Below are 23594 nucleotides of genomic sequence, written 5' to 3'. Positions count from 1 at the left end.
AGAGATGGCTCAGAGGTTAAGAGCACTGTTTACTCTTCCAGGGGTCCTGAATTCAATTCCCAGCAACCACATGGTGGCTCACATCCATCTGTAATGTGATCTGATGCCCTCGTCTGGCTTGCAGGTGTACATGCAGGCAGAGCACTGTATACATTATAAATAAATGTATTTTTAAAATTAAGATCCAAATATATCTCATGATTAAGCAGATAGTTAAATCGCTTCTGTCTCATATCCTCTTCTCATTTCAAAGGAATATCTCTTTGAAATTATTAATTGGTTAATTCTCTTCTGTATCCACCCACCCATTGTACGGGGAAAGCCCAGAGGTCTTTGAAGGAGGAAGGAAGCCATGAGCTTAAGAATGGATGTCTAAATCATAATGAATTTTACTTTGTTACTCTTAAAAATATCCACTAATTCTTCTTGGAGTTAATCCTTGACTTTGGTATTCCAAAGTGTTTTCCTTGTTCACAACTTCTGTTTATTCATCATTGTCATTACTAAATTACATTTATTGATGAGATACAAGATTGCACACCTCTAAATATTGAATACAGAAAGCCTCTAAAAATATAGTCTGTAATATTTTTACATAATATATCATGTGTATTTGTTCAATTCAAAGGACAGCTATTAAATTTTTATTTTAAAAGGACATGGTGTGAAACAAGGTCATGTTAGAGTGTTCATTTTACATGGCCATGTTAGAACCATTTCCTGCATCAATGAAAAGGAAATACGATTTAATTTAGAGGTTTGACAGGAGATTTAATATGATACTATGCATTTTAATTTCTGTTACCAGTTTTATTATATTTTTAAGATGACTATGCTATTTTACCACGAGGATATAAAAGGAGGCACACTTTTATTTTGCTATTTTTTTAATGACAGTAATAGTAGACTCTCATGAATTTTTATTTTTGGTTCCAAAATGCTCCTCACTGTATTAATGTGTGAGCAGTTTTGCTATGAATGGACATTTAACACATTAGTGATGCTGAATTTAAATAGAAAATAATACAAATTTCTTTTGGTATTTATTTCTATAAGGGATAGCTCCTATATATGGACATATGCAATATAGTAATCATTACTTTTCACAATTATTAACAAATAATCTTAAGCAAATACTTCCTTGTTGACATATGGTTAAAGCCACTCTTGTTTCTCTAAGAAAGTTTTTGGTGAGCTTCCATGTTGGTTTTCATTATTAGTGACCACATGAAGACAAAAGTTACTAGGTTTATAAAATATATATCTACCGCGTTTGAATGACATGAATTCCAATACATACTTTTCTCATTTGTCCAATTCGGAGCTTTTGAATGAGGTATTGAGATCTTAAATGGGAGAAGGACATGTTCTGCCACTCACTTTTACTATTAACTTTTAACAGACTTTCTCAGATCCTCTGCCACATAAGGCAGATGTGAACCACTTAACTAGAAGCAGAGATCAGAGAGGCAAAAATATGGCAAGAGAAGAATTGAAAGGTAAAGTGCATATTTTATTAATGACCTTTAAAGAAATGTTTATATAAACCAGGAAGGCTAATTCATGTTTGCACACAAAAACATTTACCTATTTTTCATACGGTAAGAAAATGGTAATAAGAATAGTATTACAAAATTTCAATATATCTTAGGAGTAGAAAGACACAAGGAAATGGAGAAAATATATGTGATGAATGGCACAAAATTTACATACAGTGAGTAACACAAACTGAGGATGTCATGTACTGGGGCATGTGCAAAATGCCAAGACTTTGAAAAATAAGTGCTAGGATACAGAGTTATTAAAAAGAAGCTTGTCCATTAGCCTGCTGTGTAGAGGTAATAGAAACACACTTTCCATTCCTCTTTTTCTTCCATCTTGAAACAGAATTAGGCACTGTCACTTATACAAGATTAAAAATTAATACCTTACACCCAGCTACTTCTCAAAATAGTGTCATATGCAATAGCATATGAGAACTGGAGAAAGAAAATCACAGGGCTCATAGTGAAGTGGTCAGATCCACCAAGGACAGCTCAAATGTACATTTGGAAATATGTGATGTCTTCTTCAATTCTAATGTTGTAGACATTAGGGTAAGGTACAGTCAGAAAAGGTTCTTAAAAAGTAGATTGAGGTTAATAGAACTATAAAGGTGATTGCATATTGACCACGGATTGTCAAATTTGTGTCACTGTGATGAAATTGACATTGGAAATGAGCAGCTATGGAGTTCTGTATTGTCACTGCTTAATCAAGAGTCCTCTCATTGAATAAATAGTTTCTGAGGCGTGGTCTTCAAAGATCTCTGTCAAGGACCATTGGGTGATGGTATGATACATCACAATGAAAGGAAAGATAAATATTGAATCTTAGCATGACTCCAAATCAGATGAAAGTTTCAGAGTACGAAAGAGTCAAACATTTTAATCTCCTATTAGAGCCTGCCTATTAATTCTCCATGATATAATGTATTAGGCTATTCTGACTATATTGACCCAAGCTTAATCACCACAATACATGTAAAGAGAGCAGAGTATAGTACACTCCTTATAATCCCAGATCTAGAGAGGTGAAGACAAGAAGATACTAAAAGTCACTGCCCACCCATCCTTGCCCAATCAGACAGATCCAGACCAATAAGATTTCTTGTCTCAACAAGCAAGGGGTATGTTTTCTAAGGAAAACCACCAGAGGTTGACTTTGACCTGACTTGTGAGAGAGCAGGTGATGTTTATCCCCTTAGAAGTCAAACCACCATGTGGGGGAGATTGGTTATTAAGCAGCTGAAAAACATCCTTGAACAAATGCTGAGAGGAAGTATAAATGTGAGCCAAAAACAAGAGGCAGGGCCTTTGGAGCCTTGGGATAGTTTTAGCTGTTCATCGCTCCTCTTCGAGAAGCTCCTAGAGAGAACCGCTCGAGGGAAAGCTTCGGGGCTCCGGCTCCTCCTGAGGTTCCAGGTTCTGGTTACTCCAGGTTCCTAATAATCAGAGTGGCATTTTCCAGGTTTTCCAGTTAGTAATACATTGATTAGGTAATAATTAATTATATACCTACTAGATATCAACAGTGTTAAGTGTTTCTGGAAGTGATTCCTGTTCAAGCCCAACCTTATTGTGAACTTTTGTCTCAAATTAAAACATCCTGTGACACATATGTATACCCTGCTGTCAGTCCTTCCTCTACACTGTTACATTGTTCTCCGTCTAGTACCGATATGACCATATGATATTGACCACTAATCCTTTATGTGTGATTTATAAAATTTTAATAAGCATCTGTCATGACACTGTGACTTTGCATTTTCATGTCTTTTACTTTTCTCTCATATCCCCAAGTAGGTGGCTCTTGTTCCCCAATAATTCATATGTTTTAACATGACTATTTTACCTCATATTTCTCCTGAATTTCTTATCTTAACAATTTCCACCCTTCTATCTATGCAATCTCAAAGTTTAGATTAAGTTCAGGCTTAACTGTTGGAAACTGCCTACGTGCATTCATGCAATCCTTAGCATTTAATGGGATATTAGTAAATTATTAATGATCATGACTAATAATGACTATTTAAAGAAACACAATTTAAATTTTTCTCCTTTCCAATTCATCATCTCAAAATCTACACATGTAAAGTGGTTTTTTTTACAGTTGAAGTATTAATGTGCAGTAGAAAAACACATTATAAAGGACCCCACATTAGAGGTGCCTATTTTTCTAGAAAGATGAGAAATCAATGAAAGTGAACCAAGGACGATTGAGCTTTTACAGGAGGAAAGTGTGAGAAAGCTTTTAATTATATGTGACAGTTAGTTGTGTTGACCTGAGACTCACATGGGAAGAGTCTCAACGAGAGTTGTCTAGGTCAGTTTTGCTGTGAATGTATTTGTGGGGGGATTAATGTGATTACATTGCATAGGCGGTCCTGCCCACGTGAGGGACATAATTCCCTAGGAATGTGACCCTGAGCTGTACAAGAGTGGGAATGGAGCTGAATTCAAGCATGTGCGCATTGATTCTCTCTAAGCTTTGGGCCGAGTGGCTAGTGGCTAGTGGCTTCAAGTTCCTGCCATTTTGACTTCCACACAATGACAGTAACCAGTAATAGTGAGCCAAGGAAAGTATCTCAGATACAGCATTCCACTCTGAGAAACACCACAAATTTCTGAAAAAAAAAAAACCTTAGAAATCATAACTAACTTCTAGTTTAAAAATTGATGCAAAACATGCTTTGTGCCAGTATATTAATCACAGCAACAAAAAAAATGAAATATAAGACAGTGTGTGTGTGTGTGTGTGTGTGTGTGTGTGTGTGTGTGTGTGTGTGTAATCACAGTCAGTCTACAAAATATAATGGTGGTTTTGGTTGTGAATATGCACATTACATCCAAACTCTTGTTAATGAGGCTGTGAAGAGTGCATACTGAGAATCTGAGCACAATAATATTCTAAAATACTGTGTGTTTGTTCATTAATGTTAACTTGAGGGATCTGTGGGTGAACTTTCATTCAATATTCTGAACTTTGTACAATCTACAGCCAGTCCACAGATATACATAAATCTTGAATGATTATAAGGATCTCAAAAATTATTAAGTCTCAACTAAATATAAAGGGTCCTTGAAACTACAAAATTGGAGTGTGTGTGTGATAAAAGTATAAGGAATGGAATCTTCAGGGAATAAATGAAAATATTATTAAAATATGAACACTTATAACTAAGTGGCATTTCTGTTTAGTTATAAATATATAATATATTCATTTTATATGTATTAGTCAAGGTTCTTTAGTGTAACAACTCATAAAATGAACCCACACACCATAGTTAGCATTACTTAAATATTTGCCTTTACCCGTAGCTCTGTGCAAAGAAGTGACAAGCACAGAAGAACAAGGGAGACATGAAAGTCAGAAAAGTGTCCCATCACCGGTAAGTAAATATTTAAATTGTTTTGTATAACAGGACAGCACAGGCAAAAATAATAGCTTGGCACACTACGCTGTGGAAGAGTTGTTCCTATCTCTATTTAATTTAAAAAGCATTTTACAGCCAGGCATGGGATGGACACTGTTAATCCTAGCACTTGGAAGGCAGAGATGGACAGATCTCTGAGTTTGAAGCCAGGCCAATTCCAGGACAGCCAGGCCACACAGAGACACTGTCTTGGTTTGAAAAAAACAAACAAACATATTTTGCTGCCTTGAAATTCTTAGGTTATTCTTAGAGTTTCCATGTATTAGAAACTAAATACCACTTTTGCTTTGTAACAGAATGCCTTTCAGAATCCTCAAACCTCGGTGTCTATAAATTCTGTAATAGGTTGATTATTTAACTTACCAAATATACCTGATACTTCATCTATGTCCTCCATTTCCTCCAAACAACAAATTGTCTCAACATTTGATACTCTTGCATTAATTCTTATGAAAGATAGTTTTGATTTTCACTTATAAATTATTTCTTCATTTTCTTCAAAGTTAAATATTGTACTTTCTATCCTAGGGTATTTTCCTTTGCAGCAACTTGTGTTTGTTTTGTGTGGTGGGATCCCTTCATTTGTTGTTATTATTACCAAGTGATATTTATTGACTGGATATAAGAAACTAGCAAAAGTTGCCTCTGAATACATAATGCTTGTTGGGTTTTGTATTGTACATGGCATATATTCATGTGTTGTATTGAGCAACACAACCACGTTGAGATGGCCATTTTGTGTTATTCAGTTTAGCCTCAGATTCTCCATCTATAAAATAAAGTTAAGATTTAATTTATACCTTTACCACAGAAACTCAATATGACATATGGTTATCATTTTTATGATAACAGTAAGATGGCCATCATATTTTAACATAAGACTATGCTACCTTAACATAAGCACATGTTGCAATGTATAAGTTTTGTTTTTATAATTTTATGGTAATAATATCAGATTCCAAAATCTCTTCATTAATAGAATGCTACCCAGCTGTAAATACTCATGTGTGAGTTACCTTGTAATGCATGACAAACACACACGTGACCTGATATCATTTTGAAACAACAACAATAAGTGAAGTTTATCTTTGTGGAAGGTTTTGTGTGTGTGCATATGCAGTATACCTTTCATATAAAAGTTAACAAATAGCTTTGACTGTATCTTCACTTGTGATGTTTCCCTGACAGGTGTTCTTATTTCTGTGCCAATGTTTCTGATGGCCAAAAGTTTGACTCGCTTTAAATAATATACATGAGATTCTCTGTAACTGTGATGTGACGTTGTGTATCTCGGTGCATCTGATTTGAGATAGCCAGACCATCTTAAAAGTTGTGAGGCTTTCTTCTGCAATTCACTTTTATAATTTTAGCAGATTATGTCTGAGCCTTATCCACCGAAGAAGGCTGTCATTCATTTTGCTGGGATTCCAGGTCAAGAAAGAGAAAACATTGCGAGTATGGAAATGAAAGGTAAGACTACTATTTTATGTATGGAGATTTGAAGAATCACTTATGTAAGTCTGGAGGCACTATGTGCTCGAGAGGGCAACATACACATTAGCCAAGTTAAAATAGTTATAAGAATTATGTAAAAAAAAAAAAGAATTATGTATAATCTGGTTTCTAACATGTTGTAGTTGTATGCTGGCTGAACTGTTCAGTAGATAATGTATAAGTTATTGTTTGAGAAGTGGCATAATGAAAACAGGCAGCAGATGGGTTATGAGAAATTTGTTTAGATCAGAAAGTTGACAGGAACAAGGAGGGGGGAGTATAGAGGAATGTGCAAAAATAATGAACTTCTTTAGTAGATGAATTAAATAGCTCTAGAAATGCCAGCAAGCAGGTGATCTTAGAAAATGTCACTGTGTCAGGTAACAGAGCTTATGACACTATTACTATTATCCTCGTCACTATTGGGAAGGTCTTCAGTGTTGTACTACCACACCAAACAGAACTATGTTTAATTTTCATAAGGTAGTGAGTATGATATATATAAATAATTTGCAACAATGGATACTTCCCAGCAGAGTTTCAGAGAGGCCAAAATAAGAGAACTGGAGAGAAGAAAAAAAAACACAGAATGAGCTATGAGGTGGTCAAAGGCATCATGATCAGTTTAAATAAATCTATTTGGAAATAACCTGATTTCTCTGCAATTTTAATATATGAAGCATGAAAGTGAGAGGCAGAGCCTAGATTTTGAAAAGGTAAATTGAGGATTAATAGAATTTAATGGGAGATTTCGTACTCATCCTATATTCTGTTGAATCCCCTTTTGGGGACCATGATAGATTGGCATTGCAGTTCAGTAGCTCTGGCATTCTGCATCTATCCTTGAAATATCACGAAGACTTTAGTTAAACATTCTTTGGGAGTGAGAATAATATAAATGTGTGACTATTATAATTAAAGAATAATATACTATGGATTTGAGAACAAGTGGAAGGAACATGGGAGGAATTGGAAGAGGGGAGAGGTGTGATAGAATACCATAACTACCTTAGTAAGATAAGAAAATCTCAAAACAAATTCAAAAAGAAGATCTACCTAAAGATCCTTTGCATGATAGTTTAAGATAAGACCTGAAGATGACAAGAACTCTACAAGAATACCAACAGAGCCGACTAACCAGGGCGCAGAGGGACTTGGGGAGACTGAAGAACCAACCAAGAACCATGAATAGACTGGCCCTAAGCCCCTTAGTTGGCAGATGGGAGACTCAGGCTTCATGTGAGTTCCCTAGTCAGAGGAGCAGTGACTGTCTCTGGCATGGACTTGATTGGCTGCTTTTTTGACCACTCCCCCTCCTGGCAAGAGTGCTTTGTCAGGCCACAGGGGAAGAGAAGGTGCCCAATGCTGATGTAACTTGATGAGGTGGGGTATGTGGGTTAGTGGGATAGCTCCCTTTTTCTGAGGAACAGGGAAGTGTGGATGGGGGAAGAGGGAGGAAGGGTGGGACCAGGAGGAGAGGAGGGAAGGGGCTACAATCAGGATGTAAAGTGAATAAATCAATAAACTAATTAAAAATAATAAAAGAATTAAACAAAGAGCATGTTTCTAAACAGCAGAAAAAAATCCAAATGAAAATTGTTTCTTATGAGGATCAGCATTTTAATTTTCTGTGATACTAATTTATTTTGGTGTTTTAACTGTATAATTCTAGATACTACTGCTAAATAGGGAAGAGTGCATTGCTCAACAAGGCTTATAAAGCCATTATCAAATGGAAGGAGAAAGTCATAAACCAGGAGACATTTTATATATTTATATATAAATACTTTTTAAATATAAAATTTATAAATATTTAATTCAAGCTTCTTGTTATGATCTTCTTAAACATTTATGTATTTGTGTGTATCTTTTAGGAAATGCAAGTCTGTTTTGCACTGAGATTGAGCACTGCAATGAAAGTATAAACTGTTCTCTCTTAGGGTGTTTTCATTTGTGTTCAGCTGACGGATTTGTGGATAAAGCTTTCAAATCACTATGTTTGTTTAACATGTAACAAACTAATGTCTGTAAAAAGTTACATTATGGATTGTGTGTGCGTGTTTGTGTGTGTGTTACATGATTACAAGTATCTCCAAAAAGTATTACATCTTCCGTGCTGGAGATATGGTTCAGTGGTTAAAGCACTTGCTCTTTCTGTGGACCAGAATTTAATCAAGTGGTTCAGAGTTCCCTATAACTCTAGGTCTAGAGGACCTGGTGCCCTCTTTTGGCCTATATGGGAATTCACAGTTTTGGAACATACGTATGGTTACAGACATACGCACACATAAATAGTAAAATAAACGTCCTTAAAAAGAGTTATATCTTCAACTAAAAATTAAGAGTAAGTTTAAACATTAATTGGGAGAACAATAGTTCAAATTTTTGTTTGAATTAAATTTAAAACATTTCTATTTATTTAATACATTTTAATTTTATTCATCACTTCATTATATTTTTACTGTACTTTAACGCATGCATTTATCAGCAGTAGCAAGCATTGACATGACATCTGCAGAGGAGCACAACAGAGATTGCAGCTTTGAGAGCCCAGAGTCATTGGTATGTAAAGAGTTCATCTCAGGTCCTCATTTCACGCAGCTCTCTTCTGCATAACAAATTAGCAAAAGCAAATAAAATTATCTTGTCAGATGATCCTAGAAAATAACTCATCAGTATTTAGTATTTATTTTTTGTTTTGAACTTATGCTTATTTAGTTTTAATTTATTTTTAATATATTTTATTAATTTATTCATATTGCACCTCAATTGTTATCCCATCCCTTGTATCCTCCCATTCCTGCCTCCCTCCCATTTTCCCCGTACTCCCCTCCCCTATGACTGTGACCTCTTCCTCCTGTATATGCTCATAGGGTATCAAGTCTCTTCTTGGTAGCTTTTTAATTTGTTAATATTTGCACATTTATACAGTGCACGATGGTCATATCCATTTCCTCCTCCCCTTCTCGAGATCCCTTCCCTAGCATAGCTTCCATCTTTCTTTCAACTGTATACTTTTTATTTTTTATATATCATTAAGACTTAATTGTGTCTTTCCTTGCTAGCGTGTATTTGACACCTACTATTCTTTCTACAAGAATGGTTACAATAGCCTTCTAGGCCTTCTCAGTTTTATTCAATGCCAATGAAGCAAAACTTAGAATTGATTCAGATGATGTACATCTTTTCCAATAACATGAGTCATATGACATCTTTCTTTATTTCAATCTTTTGCTTTTAAAATGAGAAATTCTAATTTCTTTTAAGTTTCTAAGCCATTTGTGCAACTCATTTTTTTAATGTTAAATTTCATAGCTTATGTCTAAGTGTCTTCTACAGAAGAAAGATGTGAGTCATTTATCCGGGACTGCAGGTCAAGGAAGAAACAATATTACAAGTGGAGAAATTAAAGGTATGAGCTATGTTTATGAGATGTACATGGATAGAAAAGTGATTTAAATCAGGACGAATATATGAAAGAAGAAATACAATTATTTTTATATATTAATTTAAAGAAGGTTAATGGTAATAAGATTGGTTTCTAAAACAGTTTCAGCAGGCATTGCAACTGCTTGTGTAAGTAACCCAGCTGAGTTGTTCAATAAATTACAAAGCACAGTAAGATCGAGGCGGGGGGGATTATTTAATCACAACACAATGCAGAGAGGACATGGCTACAAGTGAGGACAGAGTTATGGATGGAGTACAGGCACACCGGAAACCACGGAAGAAGCGCGCTGCAGTTAGAAGGTGATATGTGGACATGCACCCAAGAGTATTTGGGTAGCGCAATTTGGTTTTGATTGAAAGTTTTTTTAAAGAACATAAAGTTGGATAACCAATAAAGAGAGTAGATCTATAAAAAGTTAAGAGAAGGGGACGAATATGATCAGAATACAATGTATGAAATTCTAAAAGAATTAACATCGTTTTTATAAAGAAAGCAAATAAATATGAAGAAAGTAAATAACCTTGGTCGTGTATGATTTTATGCTTGATCCCACCTCCTCTGGAAAATTGAGGTGTAATGGGGAAAGTGAGTCAATTGAGACAGATTTGGATGATTTTTGGATTACCCTCACTCCCTCTTATCCTCTTGGGGATCATAATCATGCTGGCTATGCGATTCGGCAGCTTTAGGATTTCAGATTTATCTTTGGGTAAAAGAAGGTACCAGTCTACTAACCACGCTCTCAGGAGTAGATATCAAGATTTGTGCAATGACTCACTGCTAACTATGTTGATGCACAGCTGAACTAAAACACAGATAAGTATTGATTTAGTTTTAGGCACATTTGAAGGGAGCATGAAAGTTGCAAAGAGATAATAATAAATAGTAAAATTTTAGGCACATGTTGGACCCAGCATCCTAATACTCCATCTTATCAAGCAGATCTACATTTACAGTTGTATAATATACACATATTGCTGAATAAGAATGAATGCGGTAATCAGAACGTGTTTGTGAATAAATTAATATAATAAGACAAATAATTGTAGTGATAATTTGCTCAGAGTAAATTAATCTCTATGTAAAAGACTGCAGGAGATGTAGGTTAAATTTGAAATTCTTGATGAGGAACCCCCAAAAAATTTCTTTCCAATGGATTCACTGAAATTATATCTAAGCTCAAAGTTCAGTCACTGTAGGTGCTGTTTTTGGAAAACAGAACAATGCTAGTGCTGTGGTGAGCTGCATCATTTTGATCCTCCTCATAATTCTTAGATATCAAGTATATTATATAGTTGAAAGGACTCTTGGCATTCAGATGATGTTTTCATTATCTTTTAAAATGAGCTGATAAATAAATACTAGATCCCCAATCGGGTGAAAGAACCCCTTTTTTGTTTTGAGAGAGAGAGAGAGAGAGAGAGAGAGAGAGAGAGAGAGAGAGAGAGAGAGAGAGAGAGAGAGAGAGTGTGTGTGTGTGTGTTCATAGGGCTGAGTATACCTCCAATCTTCTCAGTTAGTGGAAAAATGTTGATAAAATTCTCCACACATTTCCTCATATGCAATTTTCATAATCTATTTGCTCTTGCTGAGTCACAGAACTAACGAGTAACATGATAAATTGCTATAGTATGACAGAATGGATGCTCATAATACGTTCCAGTAAATAAATATGTCCTGATGATTTCCATCAGTGTACACAGAAGTATTAACTCCTCAAGATCCTGGATTTGTCATCTGATAGACATTACATCCCCCTGCACCACTCAGCATGTCCAAGGTGGTGTATTTGTATTTTCCTAAGTGATGTTCATTACACTCTGAAAAATCCTACATTTATCCTTATTTTTCTAATCTTTATTCCTGTTTTATTTGCTATCAATGAATTAAAAACATGAAAGGAGGCAAACAATTATCTCCAAAACCCAAAATATAGGTAGATCACAATTTTCCAAGTTAGCTACTTGGAAAGCTTCTCTTCCCTATTACTACTGTGTTATTAAATTAGTTACTTTGCCTGGATTTTGTGTAACTGGTTCTATACCTCTTTATATTTTTAGGATCTCCAAAGGAATATCCTCCTCAACTCAAGGTAGTACATGCCACATAGTTCCCAATAAGGTTAACTTCATGTCTTATGAAATAAAAACAAGCACTAAATTTCTTCTTTCACCATTCATACAGCCTGGAGAAAGTTTGCTTGAATACACAGCAGTAGTAAGCAAGCAGGAAAGTACAAGCGAATCAGGTAATCTGCAATATCAATACTGCGAAAAGAAGCTGTGTGAAATGTGAAATATTTGTCTTAGTCTTTCATTTTTCTGACCCCAAATCTTAGGAAAAGAGTTGCCAATGATTCAGATGTCCTTGTTGATATTGGCCCATGAATTACAAAATGTACACAGCACTGGAGATGAGGGGTTTTTAAAAACATAAATCCATCTGGATGGTTCCCCAAATACAGTTCACAATGAAGATCCTTGACCAGTCACAAGCAACTAGAAATCAATGCTCAGTGTTTCTTCCAGATGGCTCACTATGGCGTTCTATGTCTGCCCTGGGTCACAGAACGAGGTCCATTCACAGATCATGTGACTTAACATTGTAGGCTTTGATCTTTTACAAACCTACTCTATTTGTGGTTCCTTAATGCTTAAACATCCCTTACAACACACCTACCCTAGACAGAAGAAAAAAGAGGTTAATGGAGACAGGAGAAATAGACCTTTTTAGACTCAGTTCCTTGGAGCAATTTTGCTCTTCATTGTCAGGATTCCAGCAGACCTGTTAAACAGCAAACCAGCAATTCAGCAAAGGTAACTGCAACCACAGCAGCTAGAATCAGAGCAGCAGCAGATATTCAAGCCCTCAACGTGTTGTCTGGACAGTTTCTTCCAAGAAGCATCTCAAAGCACAGCGATGAAGAGCCAAACAATAGGAAGAGATGCAAAAACTAAAAAGCCAAGCCTCTGGTTTTGGGCTCATACATATCTCCTCTCAGAGTCTGTACCAGGATGATTATCAGCTGGTAAAGACCAATTTCCTACTAGCTATAGAGGAGTGTTCCCCTTCCTCCACATCCTCACCAGCACGTACTGTTACCTGAGTTTTTTTTTTTTTATCTTAGCCATTGGGATAGATGTAACATGGAATCTCAGAGTCGTTTTGAGTTGCATTGTCCTGATAACTAGGGATGTTGAGCATTCCTTTAGTTGATTTTGTATCCAGCCACTTTGCTGAAGTTGTTTATCAGCTGTAGGAGTTCCTTGATAGAATTTTTTGGGTCATTTATGTAAACTGTCATATCATCTGCAGCAAATAGTGATAGTTTAAATTCTTCTTTTCCAATTTGTATCCACTTGATCTCCTTTAGTCTTCTTATTGCTCTAGCTAGGACTTCCAGTACTATAATGAATAACTATGGAGACAGTAGACAGCCTTGTCTTGTCCCTGATTTCAGTGGTATTTAAGTTTGCCTCCAATTAGTTTTAGGTTGGCTATAGGTTTGCTGTATATTGCCTTTATTATGTTTAGATATAAGCCTTGTATCCCTGCTCTCTTCAGAACTTTTAACATGAATGAGTGTTGGATTTTGAAGAATGCTTTTTTAGCATGTAAATAGATGATCATGGATTTTTTCCTCTTTCAGTTTGTTTATATGATGAATTACATTGATGGATTTCCACATTTTGAATTACCTCTGCATGCCTAGAATGAAGCCTACTTGGTCATGGTAAATGATAGTTTTGATGTGTTCTTGAATTTGGTTTGTGAGTATTTTATTGAGTATTTTTCATCAATGCTCATAAGAGAAATTGGTCTAAAATTCTCTTTGTTTTTTGTGTCTTTCTATGGTTTAGGTATCAAGACGACTGGGGCCTCATTGAATGAATCTGTTAATATTCTTTCTGTTTCTATTTTATAAAACAGTTTGAAGAGAACTTGTATTAGCTCTTCTCTGAAGGTCTGGTAGAATTCTGCATGGAATCCATCTGGTCCTGCGCTTTTTGTTGTTGTTGGGAGACTTTTGATGATTGCCTCTAGTTCCTTAGGTGTGATATGAGTATTCAATTTATTTACCTCATTGTGATTCAATTTCAGTAGTTGGTAGCTATCAAAAATGTCCATTTCATTTAGGTTTTCAAATTTTGTGGCACATAGGCTTTTGAAGTAAGACCTGACAATTCTTTGGATTCCCTCAGTGTCTGTCATTATGTCTCCCTTTTCATTTCTGATTTTGTTGATTTGAATACTCTCCCTCTTCCTTTTAGTTAGTTTGGTTAATGGTTTGTCAATCTTGTTGATTTTCTCTAAGAACCAGCTCTTGTTTTCATTCATTCTTTGAACAATTTTCTTTGTTTCCAATTTATTGATTTCAGCCCTGTGTTTCATGATTTCCAGCTCTGTCTATTCCTCTTGTGTGTTGGCTTCTTTTTGTTCTAGAACGTCCAGGTGTGCTGTTAAGTTGCTAGTATGGAATGTCTCCAGTTTCTTTATAAAGGAACTTAGTGCTTTGAGGTTTCCTATTAGCACTGCTTTCATTGTGTCCCATAAGTTTGAGTATGTTGTGCTTTCAGTTTCATTGAATTCTAGGAAGTTTTTAATTTCTCTTTTTATTTTTTTTCCTTACCCAGATGTCATTGAGTAGGGAGTTGTTCAGTTTCCTTTAGTTTGTAGGCTTTCTTTTGTTGTTTCTTTTGTTGTTGAGTTCCATCTTTAATCCATGGCGGTCTGATAAGATGCAAGCGATTATTTCAATTTTCTTGTGTCTGTTGAGGTTTGCTTTTTGACCAAGTATGTGGTCAAATTTGGAGAAGGTTCCATGAGGTACTGAAAAGAAAGTGTATTCTTTTGTATTTGGATGAAGTGTTCTGTAGATATCAGTTAGATCCAGTTCTTTCATGATGTCTATTAGTTTCCTTGTTTCTCCATTTAGTTTTTGTCTTGATCTGACTATTGGAGAGAGAGAGAGAGGTGTTGATGTATCCCACTATTAAAGTGTGGGATTTGATGTGTGGTTTAAAGTTTAGTAACTTTTTTTTTTTTTTGGTTTTTCAAGACCGGGTTTCTCTGTGTAGCCTTGGCTGTCCTGGACTCACTTTGTAGACCAGGCTGGCCTCGAACTCACAGCAATCTGCCTGCTTCTGCCTCCCAAGTGAATAACATTTCTTTTACAAATGTCATTGCTCCTGAATTGGGGGCATAGATGTTCAGAATTGAGACATCACTCTGGCATATTTTTCCTTTTATGAGGATGTAGGGACCTTCCTCATCTCTTTTGATTAGTTTTGGTTGAAGGTCTATGGCTACTCCAGCTTGCTTCTTGCATCTGTTCGCTGGGAATACTGTTTTCCAGCCCCTTTCTCTGAGGTAATGTTTATCTTTATTGTTGAGAAGTGTTTTTTTGTATGCAACAGAATGATAGATACTGTTTTTGTACCCATTCTGTCAGCCTGTGTCTTTTTACTGGGGAGTTGAGGCCATTGATGTTAAGAGATATTAATGGCCAGTGGTTGTTAGTTCCTTTTGTTTTGATGTTGGTGGTATTAGAGTGCGTGTGTTTCTGTGTTTTGGATTTCTGGATGTAGAGTTATTTCCTGTGTTTTCCTTGATTTAATTATTAAAACACAATAGAAAACTAATTTGTAAAAGATCCTATTTTAGAGATACCTAATCTTTAGAAAAATGTAGCCAATCACTTAAGATTTCTCACCACCAACTAAATTTAAGAAGTGGAAACATTCTCCCATGCTTCTCTCACCTAGAATCCCACTCAGAGGAAGGACAGCAGGCTACCAAGAAGAGACTTGATGCCCTATGAGCATATACATAGGAAGGAGGTCCCCCTCAGTCACAGTCATAGGGGAGGGGAATGGGGGGAAGCGGGAAGGAGGGAGGAATGGGAGGATATAAGGGATGGGATAACAATTGAAATGTAATATGAATATATATATATATATATATATATATATATATATACACACACACACAAGAATGTTAGGAAAGGAGACAAAACTTTTTGATATGTTTGCTTCCTTCTGCATACAATATAGAAAAAACAGCAACACTTTTGATATGAGCTTGAGAATGTTGTACACTCTGAATCTGAATACTTAAATCATATTTCCAAGGTTTGTGTCTAGAGTTTGTTCTTTCATGTTGTCTGGCTCATTTGTGGGTAAATGTTTAAAGTCACTGAGCTCTCTTTTCATCAAACTATCTAATGTTTGCCCCAGTGATGTATTTACATTTGTGTGAGCATGTGTACCTCAATATATTAAGTTTTCAGCTAAATAGAAAGAGCCCTAAAATTATCACTGGGAAAAAAATGAAAACTCAGTATCATCATAACTATGTTTAAACATTCAGTTTATTTCTATATAATACTTTCATATTATTATTATTATTATTATTATTATTATTATTATTATTATTATAGTATAGCTAATGTTAACTAAATATATTCATTTGTCTTAAGAGACAGACAATGAAGAAATATCAGTGGAAGAGCTAACAAGCCTTGAGAGCTACAAAAGTATACACTCATGGGTATGTAAATATTACATTGATGAGTCTCATTCAATACTGTTTTGTTTTTCTTGCTTAATAGCATAAAAAGGCAAATACAGTTACATACAAAACTATCAAGACAATGAGTCCCAATTAAGTTCTTTATTTAAAATATATTTTACTATTATTATTCTTAAAATACTTTTGGGGTTCTTAGATATTCAAAGCTAAATGTGGTCTTAATTTTGTGGCTCAATATACTTATGAAAACTATTTGAAGCTTCATGTGTGGGAGTTCGATAACATACTAATTAGTTAAGCTCAAAATACAGCCTCAGGAAAAAGCAGATAAGAAAATCTCCTAGTCACCACGTAGGCAGCTGTTACTTCATGTCAGTATCTCTTATTGAAATGATTTATTTACCCAGTACTTTTTGTCTCACTTCTCCTTATAAGAGATCAATTCTATTCTGACTTATAGAAATTCTCTCCTTTCTTTTCTCTGGGAATGGAATGTTGAGTTTGGTACTCCAGAGTATTTTCTTTATTAACAATTGATATCTTGTTTTTATTTGATTCCATCTGTTTGTTTATTGGTGTTATTGATACATATATTTATTGGCTACCTGTAAGAAAGCACCAGCAAATGTCTCTAAACACATAGAGCCTTTAGATTTTACCCAATAAATAGTAAACATCTAATGGCCTCATAGGCTTATACTTAAGCAAAGGCTACACTTTGTAACCATGCGTGTGGCCACATTTCATCAGTTCCTTAGTCTGTGACATAGCAGTAAGATTGAAAGCAGAGGTTTAAAATGAACTTTATATGTCCTTATGTTTTAATTATCATTATTATCATTTTATTATAACACCAAGATGGAAACAGTACTTTACCTTGAACAAATAAGTTAAACACACACACACTTTGTTAGTGGTAAAGATACTCAATGCCTTGTAAGCTCTTGTGTTGGCTTGTGGGATTCTCATTAAAATCTAAGTGCTTGTGGTGAGTTGCTTTGTTGAAGGTGGAAGCATCATACATTGTGGTGGTGATTTTAATATCAAAATGCAAATAAGACAGAATTTATTTTTATAGGTTTAAGGTATTAGTATGCATTTGATATTAAATTCTCGTATTAAAACATTACAAATAATCCCAATTTATCTTTTTGACACATAGTTGACAGTTATTCTGATTCCTGGGAAATGTTTCAGTTTTCTTTTCATGTGAAATGCTCCCTGTTAGAAGAATGAGAACTCAGCAGCTGGACTTCAGTTAGATAATATTTAAATGTTTCGGTCTGAATGACATGGTTTCCCATACATTCTACCCTTAATTTTCAGTCCAACTGTAATAAGTCCTTCAGATACCCTTATAAGGAAGATATTTTGTAGCTCATTTTATTTTAATTTTAACAGACTACCTCTGAGACTTTTTCACAGGAAGATATTGTGGTTCATTTACCAAGAACTACAGAAGAAAGACCAAAAAATACCACGAAGGTGGAAATGAAAGGTAAGATTTGCATTTTATGTGTAGCCCTTAGGGTGAATAATCATTCAAATCAGGAGAGTTGGTTTATTCTACTAGTCAAAGGCATTTACTATTTCTCACATAACAAGTTAAGCTTAATACAAGCCATGTATAAGCAGTTTTGGGAAATATAACTGAATGAACTGCTAAAGAAGCTGAGATACCAAATATATCACAAAGTATCATAATGTCTGAGAAGTAGCGAGGCTAAGAAAGGAGAGAAAGGAGTGACAAAAAAAGCCGTCAAGGAATAAAATGGAACCAGTGCATGCATGCATGTGTAGGGTGTGTGTAAGGGTAACGAAATCGTTCACATATGAAGCAGGGAGTACTAGGCATGTCAGAAAGATAAAAAAATCTCTAATGTGCATATTGTCTATGTATCATGACAACAGAAGCATGCATTTGTAACCCTTTTCTCTTTGGGGAAGATATTGAGCATTTGCTACTCCATCCTGCACATCAGTGTTTAATTTTCATACAGCAAATAGAAACATAGCTGTTATGTCATACAGGAATAGAAATTAATGTCCAACAAGGGTCACTGCTCAGAGTAGTATTACATACCCACACGAGAAAATCAGAGAGAAGGAAAATAAATAGTGGGTGTGTTTTGACGTGGTCAGGCTACTGTGGCAGTTCAAAAATTGTTTGAAAAGTATTCATTTCTTCTGTGGTTTTAATGTTGTAAACATAAAAAACAGAGTCTGACAAAGTCATCTTAATCTGAAGTGGAAAATTGAGCCAATACAATTTAGATGGCCATCTATATCAGCCACTATCTTACGGTTTCTCTTGCTGTGATAAAATAACACGATCGGGAACAGCATGGGCATTCTTGGTAGCTCACCCCAATCATATATAATTAGTATCCTGTGTCATGGCTGCAGCAACTTCAGTTCAAAAGGCAACTCGGGAAGAAAAGAGTCCATTTTATCTCTTTGGTCAATCACTGAGGGAAGTCAGAGAAAGAACTCTGAACATCGAGTCAGGAACCGAGGCAGAAACCATGGAGAAATGCTGCTTACTGGCTTACTCAGTCTGCTTTCTTATATACCTCAGGAGACCCTGCCCATAGTGGGATGAGCTCTACCACATCAATCATAAATCAAGACAACATCTCACAGACTTGCCTACAAACCAATTTTGTAGACATTTTCTTAATTTACACCCTTTTTTTCCAGATACGTCTAGGTTTTTACCAAATTGACAGAATCCAACCAGCACAGCCACTGACCGCTGAAGGTCATAACAGAACTGACACTGAGATTTAGCAATTCCAAGATTCTGGACCTGACCATAGGTTTTCAAAAGGTTCTTGTCAATCAAAAATTGTTCGAAGAGCAGTTATCAGACGATCTTTTAAAGAGCCTATTGAATAATTGTTTGAGTCATACAAGAATCTAAAGAAAGATGGATATTGTTTTGTCTCTGTTCGTGTTTTGAGCAGCAGGAAAGTTCAAATGAGAGAAAGAATAAAAGGTTTTAGTTTCTTATTGCAAGGAGCAAATTCCCTATAATATTCATTACTCTAGTAATTCTAAATTTATAATTCTTAGATACTATGCGAAACTAAGGGAGAATGAAATGGTCAGTATAATTTATGAAACCAATATCAACTAGAAAGAATGAGGATAATAGATCTAGAGATGCTCTCCACCGTCCTGGCTCTTCTTCTTTTTTATTTAGCATGTGCATAATGGCATATGGGCTTTCTTCTTTTTGTTCCTTGGATTCATCATCTGACCTTGAAAACTCACCCATTAAAGCTCACTTAACACGTTATTATTATCTTTCTTGTATTTCTATCCTTTTCTGTAACCACATCAAAACATTTAGGGAGTCCAGAAAATGTATGTGTGTGTGTGTGTATATATATATATATATATATATATATATATATATATATATATATTAAATAAATGTATACCTCAGCTACCTCAGCTTACCTTGAAAATCTTGCACCAGTTAGTGACTCCTATTTTTATTAATGTGTTGTGTCTTTCCAAAGCTGGCAAATAATTATTGGAGAGGTGGACAACATTGAGCTTCTTGCATTTTTTTTAATACAACCAGAGGTTGAGAACAAGGTTGGCCTGTCCTTCATAATTTAGAGCTATCCTGAACAACACAATTGTACAAGGCTTAAAAAAGGAAGCTGTAGTTTCAATTTCCCCTGGAATACACAGCATGCCAGACATGTTCACTGGATGTTTCTCCTATTAATTTGGCCATATTTTTAGTGTCTGTGCTGTCTTAGTCAGTCCTGTTGCTACAGAGCATATGACGGACTATAAATATTATAGCATAATATGATAAGGTGTAACATAGTCAGACAAATGTAACCTTTTTCTCTCCAAAACTGACCTTGAGCCAGTGAGAAGGCTGCCTGGATAGAGGAGAATGTGCAAAGACCTGATGATCTGAGCTCATTCCTGGATCCCACAACGTAGCAAGAGACACCTGACTCTATAATTTTCTTTAAACTTCCACATGTGGGCAATGGCACGTGGGTGCCTACACACAGACAGATACACACAGAGAGAAAGACATACACACACAAATTAATATTTTTATTATTTTTTTAATTTTTTATTAATTTATTCTTGTTACATCTCGATGGTTATCCCATCCCTTGTATCCTCCCAGTTTTCCCTCCCTCCCATTTTCCCCTTATTCCCCTCCCCTATGACTGTAGCCCAAGAAGCATGTCCCATGAAAGCCTTCACTTACCAGGAAACTGGGACAGAGGGGAGGACATCCTATTGGGACTCTAGATGAGAGAAGCATGGGAGAATAGCAAAATAAATATTTTATATAATTGTGTGCTTAATTATAAAATGTGTGGTATGACAGAGGGTCCAGGAACCCTACAAGAAGACCATCAAGGCTGGCAGAACTGGACCCAGGGGGCCTGTACAAACTGCTTTACCAACAAAGGACAATGCACGCAATAAACCTAGACACCCTGTTTAGATCTAGCCAATGGACAGCACATTCTCCATGGTTGTGGGGAGAGCAGGGACTGCCTCTGACATGAACTCTGGTGCTTCCTGTTTGACCACTTCCCCTTGGTGTGGAGGCCTGGTGGCACTCAGATGAAGGGGAAGCAAGCTACTTGGATGAGACCTGACAGGCTGTGATCATATGGTGGGGGAGGAGGTCCCCTTCTCTCACAGGTCTAGGGGAGGGGAATAGGGTGAAAGAGAAAGGGAGTGGTAACAGGAAGACGCAAGTGAGGGAATAACAATTGGGTTGTAATCTGAATAAATTATTTAAATATTAAAAATTTAAAAACTGAAAAAATTTGTGGTATGGATAAGTATCAGCCAATAAATGCAAGCTGCCTGCCCATCAAATCAAATTAAATCATTTTCCAAATGTTCTATCCTTTCTTACTACTTCTCTTCTTTTTCTTCAACCTATACTTTTTTGTTTGTTTGTTTGTTTGTTTTAGGACAGGGTTTCTCTGTGTAGCCTTGGATGGTCTTCCCTGGACTTGCTTTGTAGATTGGGCTGGCCTTGAACTCACAGAGATTTGCCTGCTTCTTCCTCCCTGGGTTCTGGGACTAATCACATGCGCCACCATAGGTTTACCTACACTCTTCTGGAGGCTCTTTCTTTCTTATCCATCTGCTATTCTCTCTGAGCATTATAGAAGGCTTTCACATACTATATCCATGTATCACAAATGGGTGATATGCCTCTATATGTAAACCTTGCATGATTTGATGCATCATATAAAATATTAAATTCACAACTATAGGTTAGGTTTTCTAACCATGACTTGGGATGATGAAAATTCACCATTTATTATAACTACGTTTAAACATTTTTCATTATTTTGATATAATATTTTCATGTTTTCTACTACTGCATTATAATGAATACTATGTAAATATGTGTATTCATCAGCAGTTCCAGACAAAGAAATGATATCAACAGAACAAAGACATGACAGCCATGGAAATGTTCACGCATTGGTATGTAAATATGCAGTACCACGCTGCTTTGCTTAACAAGATACCATAGGCACATACAATTGTATACTATGCCACTGTATGGAATAATATTTTTTGTGTTTGTTTTTAAAAATATTTACCATCTTCAAATTCCTAGTATATTCTTAGAGACTTTGATTCCAAACTGAAAAGCATGTTAATTTTGTTACCCAGCATCTTCTGAAAATTACTGTATCCTACACGTGTAGCAGCTCCATAACATGCCAGTTAAGAACAAACTGCAGTTTCATGAATGAACAGCTAAGTAAAAGTTTTACTTTCTGCACAGCCTCCTCATCCTCAGCAGTATCTGTCGTGGAGTCAATTCTAGTCAAGAGATAGCCTATGACATCAACTGTTCTGATAAGAGTTACTTTGAAGTTATAATTTTTTAAGGATTTTACTTGCGATTGGAATGTTAAGTTCTATTTCATATAGCATTTTCCTTGTTGACAACTTACATTTTTTAACTTTTGTTTTATGAGATCCAGGCAATTATCATTGCCCTCACTAAAGACATTTATTGGCCACATATCAGAAGGACCCAACAGAGGGCTTAATGAGTTTTGCAAATGAAATAATAAAATCTGTTGAACACACTGAGCAGACTTTGGGCATTACTTAAGAAAAGTTTATTTCATGAAATGACACCATGTTGCAGTGTTCTTGTACATGATGCAAAATAACTTCTGTTACTCTGCCCACTGAGTGGGATTAAGATAAATTCACAAGGTTATCTTACAGAGGTAGTGAGATAATATATACTTTATTTTGTAAAATCATTTCTATGGCATTAAAATGACCATACTATTTACCCCAATCATGTAAAATGATTTTCCAATTTTTATGCTAATAATACTAGATCCCTATTAATCATCAGACTGTTTTACTGAAGTGCTTGCCTCACCTTGTGAGTCTCTTAAAGATGGGATTTTAATACATTTCAGGTGGTGATTGTTATTTAATAAAAACTGAATTTGGGGCCAAGCGTGGCGGCATAAGCCTTTAATCCCAGCACTTGGGAGGCAGCTGCCGGCAGATCTCTGTGAGTTCGAGGCCAGCCTGGTCTACAAAGCAGAATTCAGGGTAGCCAGGGTTATTACACAGAGAAACTCTGTCTGAACAAAACAAAACAAACAAACAAACAAACAAAAACTGAATTTGGTATTCTTACAGGAGAAAGGTTTGATGTATGTATGGATATAATATGTATGATTTAAAATTCATTTTATTTTAGTTATTTCTAAGACAGGGTTTCTCTATGTAGCCCTGGCTATCTTGGAACTTGCTCTGCTGACCAGGATGGTCCCGAACTCACAGAGATCCACTTGCTTCTGCCCCCAAGTGTTAAATATCAGTTGAAAAATAGTGCTAAATAATCTTCATTTATATTTACTGCTGGTATTTTTGGTGTTTGTTTCTCTTATTTCTCCTAAAATGTTGCAAATGGTCTTATGTGTATTGTCTGTTGTAGGTGGGCACGTGGCAAGAGAAACTAGATTTGATTTAGATGTCATATAAGGTTCTTAGTTCAAACGACCTGGGTTACAATACTTGGCCCTCTAATTATTGAAATGGAATACGTTGAGAATGTTGTATTTAAGCATCATTATTGTTATATTAATT

General features: G+C 35.6%; 1 protein-coding gene across 8 annotated transcripts in view; it reads left to right on the top strand.

The window, feature by feature from the left end:
• LOC311607988 (uncharacterized protein) overlaps positions 1 to 23594 on the top strand; it is a 129822-nt gene that overhangs the window by 37878 nt on the left and 68350 nt on the right. For 5 of the 8 annotated variants that reach the window (XM_084800279.1, XM_084800274.1, XM_084800278.1 and 2 more), the window contains exons 23-32: positions 1403 to 1499; positions 4860 to 4930; positions 6346 to 6445; positions 8958 to 9031; positions 9785 to 9881; positions 11981 to 12012; positions 12105 to 12168; positions 16399 to 16469; positions 17853 to 17949; positions 21883 to 21950. In XM_084800279.1, the coding sequence (XP_084656405.1) occupies positions 1403 to 1499; positions 4860 to 4930; positions 6346 to 6445; positions 8958 to 9031; positions 9785 to 9881; positions 11981 to 12012; positions 12105 to 12168; positions 16399 to 16469; positions 17853 to 17949; positions 21883 to 21950 (771 nt within the window). The remainder of the gene's footprint in view (positions 1 to 1402; positions 1500 to 4859; positions 4931 to 6345; positions 6446 to 8957; positions 9032 to 9784; positions 9882 to 11980; positions 12013 to 12104; positions 12169 to 16398; positions 16470 to 17852; positions 17950 to 21882; positions 21951 to 23594) is intronic. The other 3 variants (XM_084800276.1, XM_084800275.1, XM_084800277.1) reach the window with 3 other exon arrangements.

The sequence above is a fragment of the Acomys minous genome (assembly GCF_964271855.1).
Source record: "Acomys minous genome assembly, chromosome: 10".
Taxonomy (NCBI): Eukaryota; Metazoa; Chordata; class Mammalia; order Rodentia; family Muridae; genus Acomys; species Acomys minous.
This window is presented reverse-complemented; position numbering and strand designations above follow the sequence as displayed.